Source organism: Harpegnathos saltator, unplaced genomic scaffold (genome assembly GCF_003227715.2).
Source record: "Harpegnathos saltator strain DR-91 unplaced genomic scaffold, Hsal_v8.6 scaffold397, whole genome shotgun sequence".
Lineage (NCBI taxonomy): Eukaryota > Metazoa > Arthropoda > Insecta > Hymenoptera > Formicidae > Harpegnathos > Harpegnathos saltator.
In genome coordinates, this window is record NW_020230202.1 from 369665 (window position 1) to 388629 (window position 18965).

Below are 18965 nucleotides of genomic sequence, written 5' to 3' on the forward strand. Positions count from 1 at the left end.
CGACCCCAAACAAAACCAACTTAACAGATGCCAGAACATCTCTTTTTCAAATAAAGAAATGTGCATTGTAAAAATGTAAAATGATTTTCTGGTTTAGAATAAGGTAAACTGCTTAAAAAAGCAACTAACACCATCTATTTGAAAAAACCGAAATTACTTCCCGAATAACCTAATACTTTTCCAGCCGCGCGAAATGCGCGAGCGAGCGAGCGAAGCAGACATTTTGAAAATCAGATCGAAAGGAATCGTTCGATTCCTTTGACGCTCGAGTCAAATGGCTGTCATACATAATCAAACGCAAAGATCAATCGCTCTAAATAAAAGAGAGAAAGAAGCTAAAGTTGGGGAAAAGAAGTTGAGATCGCACATCACGTTGATTCGTCGCGCGCTGATAAACGCATCTCCGATAACCCGGAGAATCCGTCGCGAGGAGAAGTATTTTCGCGTTTTATTCGTCGCGGTGCATTCGGAGAGGACTCAAAGATACAAACCCCGAAGAACCCGGCTGCGTGATTGAAAAGCAGCTTTTCTCTCGCCGGATGTTATCCAGAAGTACGAGTACATCAATCGACAGGATAGAAGCCTCCATGATGGATTATCCCGCGAGGCTGTACAATGGTCCTCTGATTGATTGTACAGCGATCCGAGCCACACCTCGGCGGAGCTCGATGGTTCCTGATGAAGAGCCCGATCGAGGATCGACAATAATTAAAGTTCCACGCTTCAAGGGCTAGTCAATAGTTTTAATCAAAATGCTCCTTGTCGCGCGCATCAAGCTGGAGTGATTTGCAACGGCAAATCGCGCGTCCATGTCCATCAAAATAATCGGATTTATCTCGTTTCGTACAAGACGTGCTGAAGTACAGAATCGGTTCCTAAGCTCCTCGGCAAATTGGGGCAAGTACCTTACGTACTGCGCCACTACTTGTAGCCTCCGCCAGAGAGAGAGAGAGAGAGAGAGAGAGAAGAGAGAATTTGATTCTGCCGAACGCTCCGAGTTCCATACGTGCACGCGAGGGACGCCGATGAATGAAATTATTTATTAATTAAATCAGGTCAAGAGAACGGTATTGAAAAGAGAGACGACTTTTTCAGTAACCGATAGATGGTCATGAGAGATCGGTTTTATCAAGTTGAAAGATGAAATGTAAAATAAATATGTTAAAACGGAAGCCCCGATTTTATATCTCTTCCGTGAATATTTCCAGATTTCTAGATGTAGCAAAAGTCCTCTTTCGCAAATTCAGCTTCGAGCGTTTCCGTGTTTGCCGTGAATGGCGATCCGAACGTCGAAGCGGTCGAGGTGCATTTAAGATTTCTGACGTATGCGCGCGCGTGTGTGTATGTGTGTGCATTCGCAATAACTCACGAATCGAGGCGCACGGTAAAACAATGCAGGTTGGCGAAACATTTGGTAGCGTATTAAACGCAAAGTCGATAGTCGTTCCTATCGAAGCGGGGCAAAGAGAGTCGGCCGTGCGATCAGTCATACGGCTGAGTTCTCTCGGATCGACTGACGGTGTATATCGCTGCTTGACAGCTGGGAGCGGTGACAGCGCTTAGACGGTATCGCTCATCACGTCCGTTGCGGAAATGACGTCGACATTGACTTCCGGAGATGACGACAACGCCAAGATCCGACGGTCGAATCAGCACGTCGCTGCGCTCGTAGGTAAATTTCGTAAACGCCGCTCTTACCTGTCGCTTTATGAATCGCAAGACAGCACTCGACGTCGACGAGCGTACGAAACTGCTTGATATATATCGTTCCTCTCCCCCTCCCCTCTCTCCTTCTCACTCTCTCTCTCTCTCTCTCTCTCTCTCTCTCTCTCTCTCTCTCTCTCTCTCTCTCTCTCTCTCTCTTTCAAGAGTTGATGGAAGTGTGGCGCGGAGAGGCAAAATTTGAAAAGCCATTGTCCGATTTTAATCGCGCCGATTTTTCTGCCCCTCTCGCGAATCCACGAGGGAAGAAAATTGAGACTTTATGTCGCGCTCGCGAGGGAACTGTACGTTACTTCCTCCAACGGTTGTTCAATTTTTGCCCGCGCCGTTTTTTGCCCACGCAAACGCTCGGTCGTTTATTTCGGAGAGACCTCACGATAGCGACAGCGACGGCGACGACGACGAAGAAATTTCTGAGTTCTGGTAAATAGACTGCGCTATCCTATAGGGTACTTAAGTGAAATTAATTAAAGGTCCTCGCGGCTACCGGTGACCAATTAGCGGGTTGGCGGCGCGACGGTATTGACGCTAAGAAAGATAAATAAAGAAAATGTTAGCGGACAGCCCCACGACAGCTCGGAAAATGCACAGCAAACAATAACGCCGCGCGGAAATGGACTTGCACGGGGCAGCGCAGGTGGTTTGGCGAGGGCGAAATAATTACGCAAACTCACCCGCACAATCGCGTGGAGCAGAGCGCGGTGATGAAGAAATGATTAAATTGCGAGAGAAGAGCAGCCCGCTCTTGTGCGCCAAATACCCGTCGCTCGTCTCATCTCTTCCGCGTTTCACGCGAATTGCGGCGTTTCTTTTCCCTTTCCTTTCTCTTTGTTATATTTGCAGAGTTCGCGTTTAATGCGGTGAAAATTGGTTCGCTACTTTGTGCAGATCCCATCGGAAGACATATTAACTCTAATTATTAATTATCCAACATGTAAGAACGAATGTAATTTCCTCGGGAACAAAGCTCTTCGTGCACGAGCGAATTTATTCTACATTTCCATCTCTATTTTTACGCAAGAGCGCACGCCTTCTCCGTCCGCAGCATAATTCCCGCCGCACTCCATATGAATATATGTATCGCGCGGTATTTTTTTAATTCATGCGCTCTTGAATGCCAACTCGTTTCGCTCGTATATCGCATGATATTACTAGATATTTATGTGTTTCTCTCTCTCTCTCTCTCTCTCTCTCTCTCTCTCTGTCTCTCTCTCTGTCTCTTGAAAAGGATATCCCTATATGTCTTATTATATTAGCAACATGCGAACGTTAATTACACACACGAGACGGTCAAGTATCTCCGATATGTTACCGCGAAATTCAATTTTTTTGATCTCGAGGAAAAAAGCAATATTCTTAAGAGTTATTATATATTCAAGAGGTATGCGCAGGTTAGGTTCTCCGTATTCATTACTCATGAAGTGGGACATGCAAACGCACTCTTGAATATGCAAGAAGTATCGATCCGTATTTTTCGATTACGCGAGAAAATATTAAAAACACCCTTAACCCGAAACATATGCACAGTCATGACCCCCCACCCCGTTCTCTCTGCTCCGTCTTGCTCTTTTGCTCTTCCTAGCTTGAAAATCCAATTATCTTTTTGCAAGTACAAAGAGCATTATCCATACATAAGACGAACCGCGAACTTGAACGGTGAATACAGAAACGTAACTCCGACAATTCGCCTTCGTGACGATACAGCCGCAATTGTCGTAGCAGAAGCGAGAAACGTGCTCGCTTGAAGTCCCTCAAACTCGGAAATTTTGCAACAATTTTGGCACGCATAATGACAAATCAACGCTAATGAGTAATACTTCGGTGGCATTCTGGCGAGACACGTCCGACGAGGCGCAGCGCACGGCAAATTGCGCGGAACGAGTGTCAAACTGACAATTCTTTTGTGTCCCACAAATCCAGCTTCCCTCGGTGGCTTCAGCCTCGGCATCACGCTCGGTTGGAACTCCAGCGCCGGCAAGGTCCTGCGAGACATCCTGGACGCGAGCGGCACCGAGATCGGCCTGGTCGGCGGCATCCTGAACGCTGGCGCCTGCGTCGGCGTGGCGCTCGCTCCTTTCCTTACCAAGTATCTCAGCCGCGTTGCAACCCTGCTCTTGACCACGCTGGGATTTATCGTCGGGTGGTCATTTATCTGCCTCGCAGGCCAGAAAGTATGCCTTCACATGCCGCGCCGTTGAGTCGCGAGTTCACGAGCTAAATGTCATATGCGATCCCGAGACGAAATCTCGATCCTATTGTACTTTCGACTTCAATGCCACATTTAACGTTCATTTGATAGCCTGAAGCCTCATAATGCTCTGATCAGTCGCCGAACCGAGTGGAACTTACGTTTCTATACCGGGTGTATCTGACCACCCGTCCACCTCGATTATTTTGTAAACGCGACATTTTAGAAAAAAATGTATCAGAGAAAAGTTGTATGGCTTTAAGGGAAACATTAAACGACTATATCTCAGTTTGTTTACAGATGGCGTCACTTTCGAGATATTTACTAATCATTACTTTTTTTAAATGGAAATCCCAATTTTTTATTACATCATCTTTTTCTACCAATTAATTTGAATAATTTTTGTCTGGAATATTTTTTTATTTGCCTAACATTTTTTGAGATATTTAAGGAAAAGTCGGTAACTTTTTCAACATTTAACTTACTATATCTCGCTGTTTGTTGGAAGAAAAACTGGTATTAAACTTTTTACTCTATTTAGTCTCAAGAATATATTGCTACATTAATGCCTTAACTTTTGTTAACTTTTGTTAACTTATTGATTTCTGGAAATTTTAAAATTATCAAATTAATCAAATATCAGGGCTCTTATTGTAACAATATATTCTTGGCCAAATAGAGTAAAAAAGTTTAATACATTTTTTCTTTCAATAAACAGTTAACAAGATATCGTAAGTTAAATGTTGAAAAAGTTACCAAATTTTCTCGAAGTATCTCAGAACATATTAAGCAAATAAAAAAATGTTTCAGACGACAATTGTTCAAATTAATTGGTGGGAAAAAATGATATAATAAATTGGGATTTCCATTTGAGAAAAGTAATGATCAGTGAATATCTCGAAAATGGCGCCATCTGTAAACAAACTGATACAGTTGTTTGATGTTCCTCTTGAAACCAAATAACTTTTCTCTGAAATATTTTTGTCTAAAATGTCGCGTTTACAAAAAAATCGAGGTAGACAGGTGGTCAGATATACTCAGTATAAATTAGGTCTCCATTTTGGTCCTTCACAAGGATAGGCCGCATGATAATTCAGATTTTCGTAGGTCTTACTGCTCATAATCGGCCGCTTTGTTTGCGGCGCGAGCGGTGGCGCGTTCTGCGTCCTGACGCCGCTCTACATCGGGGAAATCGCAGACCAGAACTCGCGGGATCGTCTTCTTATGTATTTCCATCTGCTGATCGACTGCGGCATCATGTACGCCTTCGTGATCGCTCACGTGTTGGATGAAGAGGACGCTGTATGGAGGTAGTACTCGCAAAGCAAAGCCTTGATAATAAATATTTTAATCTTACAACGACCTTCACTTTTCTGCTGATAGCAAGAGATAATATGCAGATTAAGGAAATAGTTATGTAAGCACCTTGAATATCTTTGAGATATTAGGTCTAGCAGTTAATTCTTCCCAATGAAATTTACATAGCATAAAGCAAAATTTGAAATTGAAATATTCCCCTGCTCTCTTTTGCGGCTCTAAAGTATTGACGTTTAACTTTTTGAAATGACATATAGTTTAACGTTTGATGCACATAATCTCAAATAATCAGTAGTGTTCACAATAGCTATCAACAAAGAGCACATTCGATACGCGATGCATTTCGCATTTCATTTAAACAAAAACGCTTCTGAAGCAGCCCAAATGATTTGTGTTGCTCATGGTGAAAATGCTGTGACCGATCGCATGTGCCGAAACTAGTTTGAACGTTTTCAAAGTGGTGATTTTGCTCTTCCAATCACCTCCCGTAGAAAAATTTGAAAACGGGGAGTTGCAGAATCTAGTGAATGAAAATATGGCACAAACGCAACAAGAACTTGCGGAATAGCTGGGAGTAAGCCATTTGGGAGAAAGTTATTTGCGGTCGTTTACATCGTATGGGAAAGATACAGAAAGAAGGAAAGTGCAGGTTCCACATGGGCTAACCATTGATGACAAAAATCGCCGATTGATCACATGCGTTGTCTTGTTTATCAACAACGAAGAAACAAGACAACAAAAAAAGATTTTTTGCACAAAATCGTAACTAGTGACGAAGAATGGATTATGTATGAAAATCCTAAACGCAAAAAATCAAGGGTAGACCTTGGTCAACACACAATATTGACAACAAATCTCAAACGTTTCGAAAAAAAAGTTCTTTTCTGTATATGGTGGGACCAGAAGGGTATGCTGCACTATGAGCTCTTGCAACCGGGTAAAACCATTAAAGCAGAGATTTGCCAAGAGCAATTGATACGTTCGAGCAATGCAATCGAGGAAAAAAGCCATTTGCTGGACGAGGCAGCCATAAAGTCATCCTGCTGTACGACAATATTAAACCGCATACAGCAGAAGCTACAAAGGAAACCATCTTACACTTGGGCTAGGAAGTTCTCCCACACGCGGTGTATTTTTCAGACTTGATTCCGTCAGATTTTCATTTCTTTCGGTCGATGCACACTGATACCCATTTTCTCGATAGTTGACGATGTACGAAATTTCATTGATGACTTTATAGCCACCAAGTTTCTATCGCGATGGGATTCGGCAACTGCTCAAGAAATGGAATAAGATCATCGACAACAACGGAGAATATTTCATTGATCCATCTATATTCTACTGATTTGTAAATAAAGATTGAAAACTATCGAAAATTGGAGAAAATTCACTGCTAGATTTAATATAAAGATTGAAGGAAAATTGATTCAAAAGTTTATTTTCCCGTTTCTTTTCAAGTGAAATAATACGAGCGATAACAGTGATTGTCTCATCCTGCATATGATATAAAAAAAGATATCTGTGCTTTGAAACTAACACGATTGCCTCCGAGTTATTCGCAAGTCATTAGTTCGTTAACAAAGAACACCAAACTGCAAAGACGATAGGGTTAACGGGCGGAAATAATTCCCACGACCGAGAATTCGGGTTCGCTAATTAAAACGAGTCATCGCTGACAAACCGTACGAATCGCGAGGGTCACTCGAGTCAGAAGTAAATCTTGCCGAAGCTCGTGTCGCCATTAATAACGTATAGGATGATTAGGTACAGTCTCACCTGCGCCGTGACGTGCCTCATGATCCCGCTGATAAATCTACTACCCGAGAGTCCCCTCCGCTACCTCGCGAGGAACGACGAGACGAATGCGAGGATTTCTCTAAAATGGTTTCGCGGCCACGCTTACAAGATTGACGCTGAGATGGAGGAGCTGAAACGTCTCTCTCTCGCGGTCCGCTCGGGCAAGGTAAAATCTACTTTTCAGTTGCCCCAGGGTTGCCAACTGTCCGGTTTTGATCCGGACTATCAGGTTTTCAGAAGTCTTGTCTGGTGTCCGGTTAACAAGTCAAACCGGACGTCATATGTCCGATTTTTAAGTTATATTCAATCAATGGAATGAGAGTTCAGATTTTAGCAACGTTTCTCCGTTTCAAGCGCCTACAAACGATCGAGCACCACGAAAAGCAATGTCATCTAGCAGATGATCTGCCGATCCATCATTCACCGATCTTCGCAACACTCCGCTAGTAGGCGCTTAGAATGAGGAAAACATCGCTAAAACATTGTTTAGTTTCGTGTTCAATAATCAAATATATTATATATTAAAAAAGTAATAGTTTATTATTTTATTCAATCAAATTTTGTTTATAAAATTGTTTGGAAATTAATATTGTAAATAAATTCTTGTTATATTTTGTATTTAATATAATGTTATGATTATTATTTCTGTCCGGTTTAGTCTGGTTTGGTTTTGTTACCAAAGAAGAAATGTCCGGTAATTTTAACTTTTGGATTTGGCAACCCTAGTAGGTCTGCACGTTGGTGGGTGATCGCATCAAGTCGAACGTTGAAAGTCAGACTGCGCGAGACTGAAGCTGTAATAACCAGCTAGTAGTAACTAGCTACTGAGGTTACCTCGTAGCACAGTTGCGTCCGATAGCATCTTGAAACATTAACTTGTCGACGAAGGATGTGGAAGTAAACGTCCTGGACAATCCGGGAAATTGCTTGACACGTGAATGCGGCGAGTCTCGCGGGAGACACTCGCGCGGGCAAACTGCCTAAATTCGCGGGACATACGACACGTACAATCCATTAAACCTCCACGCTTCCGACGAATGTGGAATTAATGCCCCATCGCGCGTTTAGCTTTACTGCTCGTGGCGAGCGGCGTACGAGCTCGTAAAGAACTCGCAACTACGATTGCGAGTGTTATAAAGTAACGTGAACCGAGGAAACCTCATATCGGGACTGTAACCGCTATGAAATAAGGGTGCGAGCTAAGGGGGAAGACTTACCTCGAGACTATACAAGTATGTGCGCTTTTACACGGTCCTCCTCAAAATAGGAGGCGAGAATCCTCGGTGAGTACAATGCGTTCCCATGGACCCATAAATGTTACCGCGCATTTATAAAAATGGAAAGGAGAAAAGAAACGGGACTCTCTCCCGGGGAAGAGTCAGCCGAGGATCATTTCAAGATATCTGAAGGTTGAACTCTTGATCTGGCTTCCTGATTGATATTGCCGCGTCCTTCGCACATATTATGTGAACATTTCTTCGGGGAGAGGAATGACCGAGATATTTGACGCTTCCAGCTCGTTCCTCCTCTGGCCTATTCTATGTAACTTCCAACGACAATGTCGTTATCGTTACGTTATCGTTATGCAGGTGCAATATATGGTGGAAAAGCTGCGGAACGACAACATGACGATGACGACACCGAAAGTCATTGAAAGTTACAGATAATGGGTTTGCTGAAATAGCAAAGTAGGTTGCTCATGAGAGTTCGCGTCGGAATGAAATTCGCGTAGAACTCGGCCAGAAGCAGCCCGGAAGCAGCCCGGAAGCCAGATCGAGTATCTTTCCAAGATCGTGGAAACCTAAAATATTAAAGCTGAAGATCGAGTTTCGAATCGCTGAAAACTGGAGCGCCTCAAAACGCGAGAAACTTTCTTCCGCAGATCACGAGAGAGGTCCTGTGGAACTGGCGCGTCGCTCGGTCCTTCCTCGCGTGCCTGTTCGCGTTCCTCACGCAGCAACTAGGCGGCGTCAACATCATGCTCTTCTACTCGTTGATACTCTTCGACTTTGGCGGTTCGGGCTACTTGACCGTGAGCGAGCAGACTGTCGTCCTTGGTGTCGTGCAAGTACTGTCCTGCCTCATAGCAACCGGTCTGATAGACATACTCGGGCGCAGGATACTACTGGTAATATCCTCGGCGCTTATGGGATTGTTCCTGATACTATTAGGTAAATGACTTTCTGCCGCGACACTCGCCGGTGCGAGTAATACGCTCGCTCTAACAGCTTACGGACACGTATCGGCATACCATCCCCGAGGACAAAGTTTCGAAGTGAATATCTCGTACTCGTCGTTGAAGACATTACAGTCGAAAAGTCGACAAATTCGTCGCGGTCGTGATGACGAAAGATCCCTTCACCAATCTTGCTACTTTCCCAATTTTATTTATTTTCTTTTTGTTTTTATTAGGAATGCAATTTAGTTTTGAGGGTTTTGCAAGAGCTGCAATCGAAGACATTCCGATCACAGTTATTGTTTCTTAATGCTTCAATATGATCCACGATATTTAGTCATTTACTAACAATAGACGCAGTAAAAATCGTGTTAATAATAGTCGTGTTAATAATCATCTTAAAAATAGAGCTTTTTAAAGAACATTTTCGACATGCGTTGCTTTTGTTTTTTAATCGAAAGAAAACGGCGGCTGAACGGTCATAGAATTCTGATAACAATTTATGGTGATATTGTCCCATCAATAAGACATGTAAATATTGGTTTAGACGATTCAAAAGTGGTGATCTCAGTGTTAACGACAAAGATCGCTTGGGACAATCAATAAAGCTTGAAAATGTAAATTTGCAAGTATTATTGGACGAAAATGCAGCACAATCTACTTGAGAAGTTGTCAGAGCATTAAATGTTGATCGTACAACAGTTGCTAAACGTTTACATTAGAGGTTCCCAACCGAGAATGCGAAAAAACATTCTTGGGAGTGCGAGGAAAAGTGATTGTAATTAATAATGATTAAGATGAATTTTGGAATAATCCGGCATTTTTACCATCAAATTAAAAAGAATGTTATTAAAATTATATATTTTTTACGTATCTATACTAGAGATGTGCGAATCAAGAATTTGTATGTCAAATCGAATCAAATCGAATCTATGAAATTTCACTCGAATTCGAATCGAATCGAATGAAATCGAATCAAAACATTAAAAAATTTAACATGACCATTAAACATGCAAATAATGATGGAAGATTTTAATATGAAAGGGAATATTGATATTGTAATATCATCTTAAAATAAAATTTATATTTAAATATTTAAAGTAATTTAAAATTAAGTTATTAATTATAAGTTAAGTTAATTACAAATTAATAGACCCAGATGGCCCGTTTTGTAGCTGATGCATGCAAACGATAATGAATTTGATTCCAATTCGTATTATTCGGATTCGAATCATAGGGATTCGGATTCGAATCGAATTGAATTACATTAGATTCGATCCGAATTCGAATAGTTCGCACATCTCTAATCTTTACGTGTATATTCATTACGTATCACTATGTAAAGTTTGATACTACGGATAATAATTTTATGATATTAAAATGATAGTTAATTTCTATAAAACAATACTATGTAATAATCAGTTATTATAAATTAACTTGTTACCTCAAAATCTTAACAACTATTAGGAGTACAAATAAGTTTCCGCCGTTTTCTATCAAAAATTAGGAATTTATTGTGAAAGAACGGTACATTAAGTTTTATTCAAAGTATTGTCCATCACTAGCCACTACTTTTTCCCATCTTTCTAGCAGCATTCGGATACCACGTCGGAAGAACTCTTCATCTTTTGAGGCTATCCACGAATCGACCCAATTTTTAGTATCTTCATATGATGTAAAACGCTGCTTAGACAGGCCATGTACCATCGACCGAAACAAGTGATAATCGGAAGGGACAATGTCTGGTGAATACGGCGGGTGGGGTAGGACTTCCCAATTAAGTGTTTCCAAATAGGTTTTGACCGGCTTTGCAACATGTGGCCGAGCGTTGTCACGTAGGAGAATAATTTTGTCGTGTCTGGAGTAGTAATGGGCGCGTTTTTCCTTGTGTGCTCGGCTCAATCTCATTAATTGTGTTCGGTAGAGAGCTCCAGTAATGGTTTCGCTCGGTTTGAGCAACTCATAATACACGACACCAAGCTGATCCCACCAAATACACAGCATGACTTCTTTTCCATGAATATTCGGTTTGGCTGTCGATGTTGAAGCATGGCCAAGTGGTCCACATGATTTTCTCTTCTTTGGGTTATCGTAGTGGATCCATTTTTCATCACCAATGACTATACGATGCAAAAAATCCTTTCTTTTATGCCTCGCAAGCAGCATTTCACACGTGCAAAATCGTTCAACGTCTCTCGGTTTCAGTTCATATTCAACCCAATTTCCTTGTTTTTGAATCATTCCCAACGATTTTAAACGATGTGAAATTGCTTGTTGAGTCACTTCTAATGTAAGTGCAAGTTCTTCTTGCGTTTGGCACAAATCTTCCTCCAATAATGCTTCCAATTCCGTGTCTTCGTACACTTTCGGCCTTCCACTACGTTCTTTGTCTTCCACGTCAAACTTACCGTTTTTAAACTTTTGAAACCACTCACGACAACTTCTCTCACTTAAAGCAATCTCACCATATGCTTCTACAAGCAATCGATGCGCTTCAGCTGCAGATTTCTTCAAATTAAAGAAGTAAATCAAAAGTTCCCGCAAATAACGCTTATTCGGCATAAAACTTGACATTTTCGTACGAAAAAAATTATGTGATGCTGATACGGAGTCACTAATACTTCAAGGTTATGTTGTTACCAGATGTCCAAACTTACGATATTACGTTTTACATCTGCCAATTTCAACATAACCTTCTGGTGGGGCCATCTTTTGTCAAACGGCGGAAACTTATTTGTACTCCTAATAGTTTTTACCATAAAACATACGAATAATTTTTTTTTGTAGGGGGTGCGAAGTTTCATTAATAAATTTTTAGGAGAGCGAAATATAAAAAAGGTTGGGAAACCCTGGTTTATATGATATAGAAAAGATTCACAAGGAAGGAAAATGCGTTCTACGTCATTATCGCAAAATGTCATTGCGAGCCGGTTGAACATTTGTATTTCATTGATCTCCAGAAGATACAAAAAGTTTTTTGTATCGAATTGTTACTGGGGTAAAAATGAATCTATTTCGATAATCTCAAATGAAACAACCATAGGTTGGTCCAGATCAACCAGTAACATCCACTTCAAAGCGCAATTGACGGTTCAAAGGTATCGCTGGCTATTCAATGGGATCAAGAAGGTGTTGCTACTATAAACTGTTAAATCCGAATAAAACTGTCACCGCTGATCGTTATCGACAATAATTATACAAATTGAAGCGGACATTGGAACAAAAACGATCACCAAGTGCGAGTAAACGACGCAAAGTGATCCTTCTTCACGACAATGCTCGACCTCACCCCGTATTCTCCAGACATAGTTTCATCCAATTATCACTTGTTCCGGTCGATGCAACATGCCGTAGAAGATACACACTTTCATAACTTCGAACAAGTGAGAACATTTGTTGAAAATTGGATCAGCTACAAAGAAGAATATTTTTATCGTCGGTAAATCCATCTCTTGTTAGGAAGATGGGAAAAAGTTGGGAAAAAGAGAATGAAGGAAAATATTTTGATTAAGATACTCGTGCATTATCTTGTTTAAGTAAGTCAATTTTTGAAAAAAAAACCCTCAAAACTAAATCACGCTCCTAATATATGAGACTCGAGAGGAAGCTTCCTCGACTCCATCGGTCCTTCACGTTCCTTCAAAGGAGGAAGAAGTTGCAACCAAAGTTTGCAACTTGTCCCGGGACCAGATAACCGAAAGTGTTCGCAGCTAGGGAAATTTGCAATTCCCATAACATGCGACGACAGCTTAAACATATTCCGCGCGTGCTTCGGTTTCTCATTCGCTCGGCTCCCTTCCGCTTTTTCTCTCTTCTTCGACGCGCATCCTGTGGGAAACGTGCGCGACTTGCACAAACGGCGTTTGATCGCGTCACGACACGAAAATTGCCCGCAATGATTCCGCCTCGTAGGGCGTCGCTGCGTGTACCGCGCCGACACACTGTATTACCGCCGTCGCCGCCTCGAACACGTGCCATTTTTCAAAGAACGAGTCGCCACGTCACATCTGTAACGTGCTTTCGCAGCTTTGGCCACGTTCCAACACGGAACACGCTACTTCCGCTTAATAGTACTCCACGCTGTGCTTCGACACCGAGCGCTGCCGCACTAATACACACGTCGGAGCCATCCACACGTTCGCGGCTCGTAAAAAATAGAGAAACCTCCACCTCTCTCTCTCTCTCTCTCTCTCTCTCTTCCCCCCTCCTCTCTCTCTCTCTCTCTCTCTCTCTCTCTCTCTCTCTCTCTCTCTGTCTTTCTCTCTCTCTCGCGGAAAGTTACATTCATCTTGATCCACGCGAATTCACGGTGTATTGTGACGCCGCGAAAAGCACCATTTATCAAGCAAGAAACAATTCGCGCGCAGCGTGCATTATTTCACGTTCCTTCTTATGTAAGCACAAAGGCTCGCTCTCTCTCTCTCTCTCTCTCTCTCTCTCTCTCTCTCTCTCTCTCTCTCTCTCTCTCTCTCTCTCTCTCTCTCTCTCTCTCTCTCTCTCTCTCTCTCTCTCTCTCTCTCTCTCTCTCTCTCTCTCTCTCGTTCTCGCTCTCTTTTTCTCCTTTCGCGGATTCATACGCAGAGTAAATCAAAGCCGGCCCCGCGATAACGCGATATTGATAAATACGAATCGAGACGCGCCACAGTGGGCCAGAAGTCCACTATGGTTGGCCAAAATTCAATTTCTTGAACTTACATGAAATCAAACATATGTGTAACTATATATTTATATACACTTTCCTACACTAACTGCTGAAATATTGTTTCTTTATGTTAATTGGTATTGCTTGTGGAAGGACTTGTGAATGTAAAAAAACTATGTTTGCAAATTTAAAACGTTCTATGACTTTCATACACCCTTTGCTATGAATCTTATCTTATCAAATATTATAGCAGTACATTTATATTGTTAAATTGAACAAATAAAGTTATTTTTATCGATACATGAAGTTCCTCATGGTACATTGACTTTGTTTCGTCTGATAAAACTAATAGTTTCGAATCTTATAATACACTTGTTCAATTTCAAATGAAACCTTCTCTGAGCTTCCACTCTGAAATCAATTATATGATACGTCAAATTGCTCGTAAGGATGTAAACTATAACTTGAATATAACTTTTTGCGCCTTTTGATTACAATGCCAGAGAGAAATCATATTTGATATCATAAGTTACATTTACTTGAATACATAAGATAAAAAATTCTAAAAACTATCGAGAATTTGAGATTTTGTCAAATTTGTTTCCAAACTGATAAGAATAGTTTTTCGAAGTTGCCGATTTTGAATTCATTCATCGCAGTGCGATGGATTACAATAGGATACTTACAACTAACTAATTCATGTTTTATGTTTCATCATTTCTTTTGCGTTATTGTATTACATATATACATTATATGTCAATTTACCATTATTTACTTTATTCTAAGAAAATGAAATTCAGCAAACGAGAGATTCTTGAGTTGCTTTCAAAATCATCAGACATAGATGTAGTCCTCACATACATTTATTATTGTTTACATTATTTATAGACAATTTTGCAAATTAATAATAATGATAATAATAATAATAATAATACTGAATCTCCCATGTTGAATTTAAAAATTTTTACTTTAGCAAAGTCGAAATAATCGCCCGCCACATTGGATCAATTATTTTTTGGATTTTGCAATATTAAATACATATTCGTAATTAGCATCCTCAAAAATCCCTATATGCTACGTTTAGAGTATATCCAATAATTTTTTAAAAATAATCTTTCGCCATATTGGATTCGCCATTTGGAATTTTGAAGTTTTGACTTTAAAATTGGAATCAGCAACCTAAAAAACCATATATAAGCATAATTACAATTTATTTTTGTATATTTTAATGGGTTCGCCGACTTTTGGCCACGAAATCGAATCTCCTGGCCCATTGTGCGTGCGGTTGAAAATTGCGCTTCGGATCGACCCGCGCTCGTCGTGAAAGTACATAACTCGATGAATCGAGAGATGGTGACAGATACGAGCCGAAGGATGTAGAAAGCTAGTGGAAGAAGACAGAACCGGTCAGACCCAAGGGACCGGCGCGGCGTGGGCGAGGCGAGCGGGTCTCGGTTTTTATTACGGTCAGAGTCTCGTATTCCATGGTTTATTGATTTTCACGTGTATTATAGACCAAGGGAGAGGAGAGGGGGAAAGAGAGACTTGAATAAAGATCGAAACGCCCGTGTCTTCTGCGCACCCTGTCCTCTCGGCTCTCCCCTCGCTTCAATACCTGCGTGATACCACGCGGCACTGGTCTCGCAAAATTTTCCGGTGGTCGCGCATTGTCGCGGAAAATCAGAATCTCGAGATCCGAGCAGCGCGATAATCCGCCGGGACGCGATTGCGTCGAAATGAAACTCGGCACTCGGATTTCGTTCTATCGTGACTTTCCAGCAAACCGTAGCACTTTTCAAGCTGCGAAGCACTTGTGAGCAACGCAGGCGAAAAGCACGTGTATCAATCTCCCAAGTCCGATCTGCGAATCTTCGAGTCTCTCTCCCGAGTTTCGCTCGCAAACATCGCGAAGGGCTGATAACGAAGCTGCGCGATCACCGCGCCGATAAGATCTCGGTCTGTGTGCGTTTGCAGGTTGGTTCCACGATCTGCGAGAGCGAGACCCGGAGTATGACGATATCTACTACTGGATGTCGCCGGCGTGGACGACGCTGTTCTTCGCCGCCTATAACCTCGGCGTCGGGCCGATCTCGTGGTCGTTGTTGGGCGACAGCTTCCCGATGGAAGTGAGGGCCACCGCCGCCGCCTGCGCGGCCGCCTTCAACTGGCTGCTGTCTCTGATCGCGACGATGACCTTCGGCGAGATGCTGGACACCCTGGGCGTGCCGAGGAGCATGTGGCTGTTTGCCAGCTTCTGCTGGCTGGCCGGTGCCCTCTGCGCCCTCCTCGTGAAGGACACCCGCGGCCACAGCTTGGCTAAGATACAAGAAGAAAGCCTCGGCGTCGAAGAAGGACAAGCAGTGGAAAGAGACAGCCCCGGGCGGACATGAGGCGTCGTCAACCGGACGACGCTTCGCCGCTGCTCCTCCTCTCTCTCTCTCTCTCTCTCTCTCTCTCACATCTCTCTCTCTCTCTCTGTCTCTTTCGTCGATCTTGAGGGACGAGCCGCGTGCGGTAAGACGAATGTCTTCAAACACGACGGCCGATACGGCGGCCCGCTGGCGATGATTTAATAGGCCCTAGATCATTCTAGGCCCGCGCTTCGAATCGGTCCTCCCCCCTCCCCTCGGCCATTTTATCTCGCGTTCGGACGTAATCTGCCGCGCGCCGGAGCTGTCGGAAGGGGTCCACGGCGCGAGCCGAAAATTACGACCTCGTAAATCATGCGAATAAACGCGCGGCCGTGTTCCGCAACGACGCGAGTTCGCAGCGCGTGCCGCCGCGGCCGCGGCGGGCGAGTGACGAACCGTGAAACACCGTTCCTCGAATCCGACGAATCGGTGGATTCGACCGGCAGCAGGACGACGTCGCGAACGTTGACACACGTCACCCGGGCGTTCGATAAATGCGTCGATCTCGCTATAAGTCACCGAACGAAAATACGACGATCCAGCGGGCGAGCGTATTACCTCATTCCGCAATCGCGATATTGAACGCGGTGGCGTCCGCGTCAGCTGGCGCCGCGCCAGAGAAGCGGAGATCCGCCCGTCGTATTTTGTTTCGGGCTGAAATATCGCTAACAGATGTAGCAGCGCGCGACGATTTCGTCTCGTTCGGTCTCTTGACAAAAATAACAGGATGGCCGCGATGGCTGTCGCGGCCGAGATCGAAGGGTAATTTAAGGAGTCTGCTGATGGCCGGACACGGCCAGCGCTTCGAGCAAACTCCTCGGATTGCAACGCGAGCAATCAGCCTCGGCGAATCCCCAGCCCGGTGAATCGCGAGTCAGGCCAACAGCTAGAAAGCCACTCGCGTAATTACCACTCGAGTACTTTGCAATCGGCATTTTCCCTTCGCTCCGCGCTGCGCGCTGCGGATGCAATCTGAGCTGCTCGCTGTGAGAAAGGTGACATTGTTAATCCCTCACAAAGGAATAATCAGTATGTATGGCTACGAAGTGTGTATTCGGAAGGAAACGCGTTAACACTGCGTCGGAAATGGCGGCTATTTTCCCATTCGAAATCTAGGTCAACCCGCTGCAAAGCGCGCGCGCGCGCGCGAGAAGACGTACAACAGCCGAAGCGCTTCCGAGTGAAAATTAAAAACGCGCTGAAAAATACAGCTTCCGCGGAATTCTCGCTCGGAGGAGACCCGCTGCGAGTGCGCCGTGCAGAGGAGCACACCACTTGGCGCGTTGCAAACGCGAGATGACGACGAGAAAAGCAGTGCGTGCGCTTCCACGACGGAAATGGCAGGCACGGAATTCTGCACGAGGCGTTACGCTACCTGTGTGACACAAAATTGCGCATGCGCGCGGCGTAACCAAAGGGGAGAAGTCACCTCCGCTCTTGACACGGAAAATCCCGCTTAGACTTTCTTCCGCACACAGTTTTGCCTCGAGAGCACTCTATCTGCGGCGGTGTGCACAGGTGCACTCATCCGGCGGGCAGATCGAGAGCGCATTTTTCAGAGGTCAAAGGGTGCGCCAATTTTGCCCTTTACGGCGGGATTTGGGAATCGCATTTAGCGCGCGACTCAAGCAACGAGAGACCTTTCGTCGCGGGACGCGACCCGCCGGATGAGGATTCTCGCCGCGCGTTACTATTCGCAGGATTTCTACGCTCTGCTTTGATCCTGTCGATATTTCAGCATAACGTCGAAATCGCAGGATAATAAGCATACTTCGCGCGGCGAAGTCGTCGAAATTGGGACGTGGCTTCCACGAACCACCGCGCCAGTTTCATTGAAAAATCAAGTCAACACGCGCGGTACTGTGTGTGCGATGCCGAACTTTGAGTTGGCTAATTAAGCGCGTTAACCGCCCGGCAAGTCCTTTATGTCCCGCATTTGATGTCGCGATTCGTGTGCACGTCACAACATTTTGAAAATTCGACGCAATTTTTATCGACGCGAACATGTATGACGATAAAACGTCAGCTGGTACAATTCGATTAAATTGTGCGACTGGACTAAAAAATATCACCACTGTTTTTCACGCGCGGCAAATTTGTTTCATCGTCGTGTTACCGCCGATCCTTATAACGCCATTTAAAGGCTAAATACCAGCATGACATGTTGCCGACGTGTTGATGCGCTTTTCGATAAAATGACTTTAAAAGTCGCAATTTGCGCCGACTTTCGTACGTCACGCCGGATGATGAAGGTTTTCTCGTAATTTCTTTTGCTTACATCCAAAAAAAGTATTCTATTTGTAAAGTGATTTTTCCCACAGTCGCATATTCTAAGCGAAGCCTTTTGCAGAAAAAGGATTTCTCCTTCGATAAAGAGATTAAAGTGGACCATTCATCTAAAATTTATTAGATATTATTCTAACTATTTTCCTCTTATTTCAAGAGGACTTCCTATTATATCAATTCATTTTCCTCTTACATGAAGAGGAATGTGTTGATTTGAATGTCGGCATCTTTTGTTCAGTCACACTCTATCTCCAGACATGAACGAAAAGATAACCAATATTCTCATGGGTCAGAATATTTGAAAAAAAAAGCTTTTTAAAAAAGGTATGTGTGTTGCTGTAACATATAACGAAGATAATTTACCCATATTTGGTTAAATGCAGTTTCTAATCTAATTTAAATAATCTAATCTAAATAATCTATTGC

General features: G+C 43.3%; 1 protein-coding gene across 1 annotated transcript; it reads left to right on the forward strand.

The window, feature by feature from the left end:
* Nucleotides 1-1265: 1265 nt before the first annotated feature.
* On the forward strand, nt 1266-18637 carry LOC105183600 (facilitated trehalose transporter Tret1). The gene is made up of 7 exons (XM_011141854.2): nt 1266-1672; nt 3643-3893; nt 5018-5220; nt 6992-7190; nt 8614-8670; nt 8907-9195; nt 15817-18637. The coding sequence occupies exons 1-7, from the start codon at nt 1594-1596 to the stop codon at nt 16230-16232; spliced, it is 1494 nt and encodes a 497-aa protein (XP_011140156.1). The 5' UTR covers nt 1266-1593; the 3' UTR covers nt 16233-18637.
* The last annotated feature ends 328 nt before the right edge of the window (nt 18638-18965 follow it).

Excerpts from the sequence above, each read along its gene's own strand:
- LOC105183600 (XM_011141854.2), top strand. The coding sequence starts at position 1,594 with ATGACGTCGACATTGACTTCCGGAGATGACGACAACGCCAAGATCCGA. Across the intron at positions 3,894-5,017 it reads TCTGCCTCGCAGGCCAGAAA|GTCTTACTGCTCATAATCGG; the intron begins GTATGCCTTCAC and ends AGATTTTCGTAG. Across the intron at positions 9,196-15,816 it reads ATTGTTCCTGATACTATTAG|GTTGGTTCCACGATCTGCGA; the intron begins GTAAATGACTTT and ends GTGCGTTTGCAG.